This window comes from Rhinoderma darwinii, chromosome 2 (genome assembly GCF_050947455.1).
Source record: "Rhinoderma darwinii isolate aRhiDar2 chromosome 2, aRhiDar2.hap1, whole genome shotgun sequence".
Classification (NCBI taxonomy): Eukaryota; Metazoa; Chordata; class Amphibia; order Anura; family Rhinodermatidae; genus Rhinoderma; species Rhinoderma darwinii.
In genome coordinates this window covers 452797603-452806337 of record NC_134688.1, presented here as the reverse complement: position 1 = coordinate 452806337, position 8735 = coordinate 452797603, and the positions used below count along the sequence as shown (strand labels likewise).

Below are 8735 nucleotides of genomic sequence, written 5' to 3'. Positions count from 1 at the left end.
ACGTGCTCCTGCTGCAGATTTGTAAGCCAGCTGCTTCTCCCCCTCCCATCCCCATGATTGATGACATTGGCCGGGATCCAGCATAAGGAAGGGTTTTGTTCCTCCAGGACTACGCACGAAATGAGATCACATCACTTCAAAGACTGAAGGGGAGGGCTCACAGGACAAGCCCCATAAATTCCAGCACAGGGTGTCAGGCTCCGGCAGTCATGATCCAGAGTCAATGAGAGCAAGCTTGCTGGATACTAGCGGAGCACACAGTCCGTGCAAGGCATTGAAAGCTTCTAGCAAGCCATATACCAAGTCCTGCAGCCTCAGAGCCACCAGTAGAACTTCCTGCAACTTTGTTGCCCTGTGCGCAATTACGCACTGAGAACCCGTGCGCAACTTTGTATCATTCTCCAGTGCCAATGATGAGGTGTGTGCAGTATCTGCTGCCCTGCATGGCAACCTTGGTCTATGCCCGGATTGTCCTAGGTGTATCAATGGAAGAAGAGCTGGTGGTCCCTGTCAGACTAGACACTGAACAAGGTCCAGCTAAGGATGGGAAGGTGATATACCGCCTGGATGCATTTGGAGAAGCCCTCACCCTGGAGTTAGAGCCTGATCCAAGCTTTCTTGCTAAGGACTTTAGTCTGCAGTATGTGGGTCAACCCAAGTCTACTGGAGAGGACTCTGCAGAACCTCTTACTAACCTGGCTGACTGCTTCTATTCTGGCTCTGTCAATGGGGATCCATCTAGCAGTGCAGCCCTGAGTCTCTGTGCAGGGATCAGAGGAGCCTTCTATCACCGGGGGGAAGAGTATTTCATCCAGCCCAGCAATCACACACTGACCATGGCTTCTTCTTCCAATACTATGGTTCTGCATCTGGTGAGCAAGAGGAGTCGTGTCAAGGCAAAGTGTGGAGTGACTGACATCTCCCAGCAGCAGCTGGATTCAGAGGAGCCACAGTCCAGGCAAACTATGACACTAGCAGGTATGGTGCACTTCATTTACTTTTGCATTACCCCCCCCCCCCCCCCCCCCCCAAAAAAAAAATAGCAAAATAATTCTAATGTTTAAAAACTTTTTCTGTAAACTTTCTTCCACCACAAAGTTGAAAAGTTGCACAGCTTTTCTTGGTTGGGTATTCTCAGGCCAATAAATCAGTAGGCTACTATGCCCTGGAATCATGCCAGCCAGCCAAGTCACTGGGCTGAGCAGTTTGCTACAGCACATGTAGCCGGTGGCAAGACTTTCTGGGAACTTGTGGAACTTAAGGTGTTAAAAAGCATGTAGTTATGATTGACATCATTGCAAAAAATTGGGCATGCCAGCGCTTGTGTTCTCCTTAGTTCTAAGTGAATTATACCTATCTATCTTTTTGCACCATGTTTTACCAAGACTTGTAATACCCAGATTTTCACTTATAAAAATGCTGGTAATTGTGATAACATAAAACCATAATGGAGGATTGTTGCAGCCTTTGGGACATTGGGTTTGTCATGTACGGAATAGGTTGGGTATAGCTGGCCAAAGCTGAAAGTGTTAATTCAGAAGCTGAACGTCGGGACAAGGGTACAGTGTCTTGGAAAGGTGCTGTGGTTTCAGGGTCAGGGAAGCAGTCAGCCGTTTGGCAGGAGTCACAAGTACGATTCTGTGATTACATGTGGAAGTGAATCTTACATCAACTCCTTCAATGCTAAAAAAGGTTGAAGGTGACTCAGATCTTCTCTAGCTAGCCAAAAACTATTTACAAGTGGCAACATTACAATGTAGGAAAAAACCCAGAAAGGGATGCAATATTTATGAATTATTTCCAAACTTTGCAGCCCCCTTGATATTATTATTTTTTTCTTTGCAGGATCGGGAAATTCACGTAAAAAAAGATTTGTCTCCAGCCCACGTTATGTGGAGACCATGCTGGTGGCTGACCAATCTATGGCTGAATTTCACGGGAGCAATTTAAAGCACTATCTACTTACCCTAATGTCAGTTGCTGCTAAGCTCTACAAGCATCCCAGCATCCGAAACTCTATCAGCCTGGTGGTCGTGAAGATCCTGGTCATCTACGATGAGCAGAAAGGACCTGATGTGTCATCCAATGCTGCCCTGACATTGAGAAACTTTTGCAGCTGGCAGAAGCAACATAACCCACCCAGCGACCGACACGCAGAACATTACGATACAGCAATTCTGTTTACAAGACAGGTAATTGACTCTGATCCTAATCTTCCTATACTGTTATAGTCCATCCTTACTCAGATTATAATGCAATATATATATATATATATATATAATGATGTAAATGGTCAGGACTATGAGGAAAAAAACCTCCAGTGCTCTCCAGCCAGGGCATCAAGCCAAAGTTAAACATTTACTGAGAGACCTATGTTCTTGATCTTATTATTAATGAGACTATTTTGTTTTTTAAGGATCTTTGCGGAGCTCAGACATGCGATACCCTTGGGATGGCCGACGTTGGAACCGTTTGTGATCCAAGTCGCAGTTGCTCTATCATTGAAGATGACGGCTTGCAAGCCGCTTTCACCACCGCCCATGAACTAGGTATGTGTCTCAATGGTTCTTAAGACATGGCTTTCCGCTAAGACTGGGATATAGCTTAGTCCTTACATAAACAATTCAGGAAGGAAACGCTAAGTTTAATGTTTGTACTGAGACACCAGAAGGACAGGCTTGAGATTTTATGCCTATTCACAGTAGAACCCATAAAAGAATGCATCCTCAAGTGCTAAAACTTTTATGATGAGGAATCACTTGGGATGTTTGCAATCTTGATATTGGCCATATATCAGCGGAAGACTTTCCTCAAGTACGTTGTTGAGTTTAGTGTAGAACTGTAAAGCGCATTTCATACGTGGAAGCGTTCCGAAACGAATCTCTTGAATATTTCTATAACCCAAAACTTTGTATTTCCAGGTCATGTTTTTAATATGCCTCATGATGATGCCAAACAATGCGCTGGATTCAATACTGAGAAAAAGGATTCCCATATGATGGCGTCAATGCTCTCCAATCTGGATAGACATGAACCATGGTCTCCTTGCAGTGCATATATGATCACGTCCTTCTTGGATAATGGGCATGGTAAGTTGTCTTAGCTTTATTGAACTTCTTAGATGTTTTTAGGTCTATCTGCTGCCATTAGGTATATTTTATCTTGATATGTGCCACTGTCTAGTGTTGTATGTTTCTTAAAAGTCTACTGGAGCTGCCAGTCGGACCTAGTTTTTTTTATCCTGTAGTAAAATAGACCAGGAATGTTGTCAAGAGAGATGTCACAGTCTGTGAGAAAATGTTCTCCGACAAATGTTGTACTCAAATATTTCTCGATTGCTTAATTAGGAGAGTGCTTATTGGACAAGCCTAGCAGACCCATCCAACTCCCATCAGATTTCCCTGGAACGCTGTATGATGCCAATAAGCAGTGCCAATTTACATTTGGAGAGGAATCCAGACATTGTCCAGATGCCGCCAGCACGTGTACGACCTTATGGTGCACCGGAGTCTCTGGAGGACTACTTGTCTGCCAAACAAAACACTTCCCCTGGGCTGATGGAACCAGTTGTGGAGAAGGGAAGAGGTGTCTAAAGGGCAAGTGCACAGAGATGACAGACAAGAAACACTATGAGGTACATTTTATGTTTCCTTTTCGTGTAGTTATTGGAATGAAGTAAAAATAACTCAACATGTAATATTTTAGGAACAAAAACTGGTTTTAAGCTTAGATTTGAGTCATTTTGGTACCACTTTGTCAGACTTTGTCCATATGCTGAACTCAAATTGCCACCTGAACGGGTCAACTTTTGATTGGTTAGACATTTGGACTGGTGGTGATCTTTGATCTTAAAGGAGCCAGATTCAACATACTTACTATATTTAGTAATCATTAAAGTCTATTTCTGACTCAACTATGCAGTTGATCTCTATTTGAGGTTTATGGAAATACAAAATAGTTGCTCCAAACTTGGTCCGCTAGATGCAAACCGTAAAAAGTGTTCTTAGCTAAATTATGAATAGTTTCATAGTATTTTTAGATATTAGTTACTAACGTTCCTTGTTATGTTATTACAGACTCCTGTACATGGTGGTTGGGGAGCATGGGGCACATGGGGCGAGTGCTCTGGAACTTGTGGTGGTGGAGTCCAGTACTCTATTCGGGAATGTGACAATCCAGTTCCCAAGGATGGTGGAAAATACTGTGAAGGCAAAAGGGTTCAATACCGTTCATGCAATGTCCAGGACTGCCCTGAAAATAATGGTAAGTGACCTAAAAACAAATGTCCAAATCCTGAACATGGTTTACTATTCGGGTTCTAAACCTCATCTATTATTATCCTCAGGCAAGACATTCAGAGAAGAGCAATGTGAAGCTCATAATGACATCGCCAAGACACATGGAAGCGGGCCCAATGTTGAGTGGACACCTAAGTTTGCCGGAGTCCGTCCAAAAGACCGTTGCAAGCTTGTATGCCGTGCAAAGGGCACTGGATTCTTCTTTGTGCTGAGCCCCAGGGTATGTCCATAGACTTTCTACTGTTTATTAGTGGGTGTTAATGAATAGTGCAGGACTTAAAGCATTATTATATTGCGGAACAGGGCTCGACATTGACCCCTAAAACTCTAGAGCAAATTATGGAAAGCCTTGTTACCACCCATTCCAGGGGTTTGGTGATCCAACCACCAACAATCTCATTGTATTGCTTTGGATTTTGGCACATCTAGGTACATACATCACATAAGTGAGCAATCTCCAGAACATCTAAGACAAACTGTGGCATCTCAAGACGTTCCCGGAGTTTTTTAGTGGATTTCATAGCACCTTAATTATTATGAGCTAGAACTGAAATTTCTAGTAGTTCTTAGTATATGTGCCAAACATTTATTATAATGTATTTTTTCCCTTTGCCCTGTCCAGGTAGCGGATGGTACTTCATGCAGCCCCGACTCAACCTCCGTCTGTATCCAAGGTCAATGTGTCAAGGCCGGCTGTGATCGTGTAATAGGTTCCAACAAGAAGTTTGACAAATGCGGAATCTGTGGAGGAAATGGCTCCACCTGTAAGAAATTATCTGGGACATTTACAAAAGCAAGGTATGTTCATTGCCTATTTATGATTTAGTTATTGTACAATTCTTCATTCGATACATTAACTTTAGGAGGATCATAAATAATACAGTAGTTGTCACGTTACCTTCTGTCATAGGGTCTTTGACAAAACCTTGGGGTTAGATATTTTACGCATTCACAGTTTAACTCTCAGGACTGAAGTCCATTTTAATCAGTTACTTATTAAGTGATTCATGTGTTTGCAGAATTACATTATAAATGCTAAAAAATGTTTTCCTCTTTAGACCTGGGTATCATGATGTTATCACCATCCCTGCTGGCGCAACAAACATCGAAATCAAACAACGCAACAGCAGGGGTTCCATGCATGATGGCAGCTACTTAGTTGTAAAGGCAGCCGATGGCACCTATATGCTCAATGGTGACTATAGGTTATCCACATTGGAGCAAGACATTTCCTACAATGGCAACTTTTTGACATACAGTGGTTCTACTGCTTCACTAGAAAGACTCCGCAGCTTCAAGCCACTGAGGGAACCCATCACTATACAGGTCCTCACTGTGGGAGATTCACAAAGACTGAAAATCAAGTACATTTATTTTGTCAAGAAAACAGCTCAACCAGAAAAGCCTTTGAATAAGAAGAAAGGATCCTTCAATGCTATACAAGAAACAATTCTCTCCGAGTGGGTCATCGGAGAATGGGGTGAATGCTCAAAGACTTGTGGATTAGGCTGGCAGAGAAGATCTGTTGAGTGCAAAGACTTAAGGGGTCAACCTTCAAAAGACTGTCCTAATGAGCTGAAGCCAGACGATGTCCGGTCATGTGCAGACAGTCCCTGTCCCCAATGGCAATTGGGAGATTGGTCCTCATGTTCTAAGACCTGTGGGAAGGGATTTAGAAAGAGACTCTTGAAGTGTGTGTCTTTCGAGGGTAGCAACTTGCCTCAAGACAACTGTGATCCTTTAAAGAAACCAAAACATTTAATAGACTTTTGTACTGTTTCCATCTGCAGTTAAACAGCGTCTGGCCAAGAATATTTCTGGGTTCTTTTACAAAAATATCAACATGCTGTAAGCGGAAGGGCAGGTAGAACGTGTTTGTCGATTTGTACAAACCAGACGATGGAAAGTTATTGAGCAGGAACAGTGCAAATATCTGTTGGTTGGGTTGGACCATCAGGTTGAATAAGTTGCGTAGGTTTGAAAGAAGGGCATATTACTGTCTCTACATCCTTCATCTTTAGACTCCCTTGGGCATTATGGGTTTATTTTTAAACTTTCGGATTCTGTTACCAGTTAGGTTTAAACGATAGAGCCCAAAAGATGGCGGCCATATTATCTATTAAAACTTGGGCTCCTTAAAGATTATAAGCCAATTATTGAAATGTTCTTAACGGGCCTTCAGAAGTTTTTGGATTTTGTCCTTGCTTAGGGTTAACCTACCTCATTTAACAAGGGCAAAATCGGGAGCTGGACATGATCAGTATAATTCATTATGGCTGCTATCATATCACAGAATATTTTTATCGAGTAATAAAGCCATATTCTCATTTTTGTGAGACTTACAGATTAGGTGCCTTGGAAACTCTACTTTAAATGATGCATGTATAATAGTTCATCAAAAGGTCATGTGATCATATAAAACCTTAGGGCTGTGGGGCACATCCTTTTTATACTTGCGTATTATAGTAGTATCGTCCTCAAGGAGTTTCCTGCCAGATGTGAATGCTAGCCCTTGAAGGTTTTAGCATCTGGTTCCAAATAAGCTCTTGTGAGGAAACCAATAACATAGACAATGGGGTGGGGGCTCTAAATTTTAGGCCAGTATAAAGTATGAGATTGTACATACATAGAGATATAACATAAAAAGATATATATGCACCACATTGCAGGTATGCAATATGGAAATACATTTGTTAGACAGTCCTGGGGATAGCAGGTCCATCCACAGCTGTTGGCCAACCGGCATTTGTCAATTGTCTGTGTCCGGTTGGAGAATATGACTTTAGTGAGTGTGTGTGTGTGCCTGTGTATAATATATATATATATATATATATATATATTACACAGACAAAGTATACTTTATAAGTATTTGCTTCAGCTCCTTCCATGAAGGGATCCTTTATTGACACTTCATATACCTATTTATTTTTGTACAACCAGTCGGATTATATTTTAAGTTATCGCTTTCTATAACGAGAAAAAGAGTATTTATGCATTATAATTATTATTATTATTATTATTATTATTATTATTATTATTATTATTATATGTAACTAGAAACATTAAAAAAAAAATTGACATTCCCTGACAATCTTGTTTGATTTATTGATTTGTAACAACAAAGTGAATGGTGTAAATACTTCAGGCCGGGAGTTAAAGTCCATGTCCACCTTTTTTTATTTTTTAATCTGAATAGGTTAAAAATGTGGTGCTGATTAATTTTTTTCTTATATCATTGTAGTAGTCAGAGCTTTGTTTTTCTTATACAGAGCTCCAAATCCCCTGCAAAGACATGGCTTTTAAAGGGTAACTAAACTTTCAGAAAACTTCTGACCTGTCATAGTGACATGCCAGAAGTTTTGATCGGTGGGCATTCCGAGCACTGAGACCCCCACCGATCACTAAAACGAAGCAGCAGAAGCGCTCGGTGAGCGCTGAGCCGCTTACTTTCTCAGCAGTTGGTGTACGGACCCTAAGGCTGGGTTCACACGACCTATTTTCAGACGTAAACGAGGCGTATTATGCCTCAATTTACGCCTGAAAATACGGCTCCAATACGTCGGCAAACATCTGCCCATTCATTTGAATGGGTTTGCCGACGTACTGTGCCGACGACCTGTCATTTACGGGTCGTCGTTTGACAGCTGTCAAACGACGACGCGTAAAATGACTGCCTCGTCAAAAAAGTGCAAGACACTTATATACATTATATGCAGAACACTTATATACATTATATGCGGGACACTTATATACATTATATGCAGGACACTTATATACATTATATGCAGGACACTTATATACATTATATGCGGGACACTTATATACATTATATACAGGACACTTATATACATTATATGCAGGACACTTATATACATTATATGCAGGACACTTATATACATTATATACAGGACACTTATATACATTATATGCAGGACACTTATATACATTATATGCGGGACACTTATATACATTATATGCAGGACACTTATATACATTATATGCAGGACACTTATATACATTATATGCGGGACACTTATATACATTATATGCGGGGCACTTATATACATTATATGCAGGACACTTATATACATTATATGCAGGACACTTATATACATTATATGCAGGACACTTATATACATTATATGCAGGGCACTTATATACATTATATGCGGGACACTTATATACATTATATGCAGAACACTTATATACATTATATGCGGGACACTTATATACATTATATGCAGGACACTTATATACATTATATGCAGGACACTTATATACATTATATGCAGGACACTTATATACATTATATGCGGGACACTTATATACATTATATGCGGGGCACTTATATACATTATATGCAGGACACTTATATACATTATATGCAGGACACTTATATACATTATATGCAGGACACTTATATACATTATATGCAGG

At 40.7% G+C, this 8735-nt stretch overlaps 1 protein-coding gene across 1 annotated transcript; it reads left to right on the top strand.

The window, feature by feature from the left end:
- Window positions 1-200: 200 nt before the first annotated feature.
- On the top strand, window positions 201-7328 carry ADAMTS1 (ADAM metallopeptidase with thrombospondin type 1 motif 1). Its single transcript, XM_075854521.1, has 9 exons — window positions 201-978; window positions 1846-2192; window positions 2417-2549; window positions 2922-3089; window positions 3348-3634; window positions 4077-4263; window positions 4346-4518; window positions 4921-5096; window positions 5357-7328. The coding sequence occupies exons 1-9, from the start codon at window positions 411-413 to the stop codon at window positions 6090-6092; spliced, it is 2775 nt and encodes a 924-aa protein (XP_075710636.1). The 5' UTR covers window positions 201-410; the 3' UTR covers window positions 6093-7328.
- Window positions 7329-8735: the final 1407 nt, after the last annotated feature.

What these genes read in the sequence shown, in the direction of transcription:
- ADAMTS1 (XM_075854521.1), top strand. Translation starts at nt 411, where the DNA reads ATGATGAGGTGTGTGCAGTATCTGCTGCCCTGCATGGCAACCTTGGTC. An exon ending in CTTCTTGGATAATGGGCATG is followed by an intron (nt 3,090 to 3,347) that starts GTAAGTTGTCTT and finishes TTGCTTAATTAG; the next exon opens with GAGAGTGCTTATTGGACAAG. An exon ending in TCTTTGTGCTGAGCCCCAGG is followed by an intron (nt 4,519 to 4,920) that starts GTATGTCCATAG and finishes TGCCCTGTCCAG; the next exon opens with GTAGCGGATGGTACTTCATG.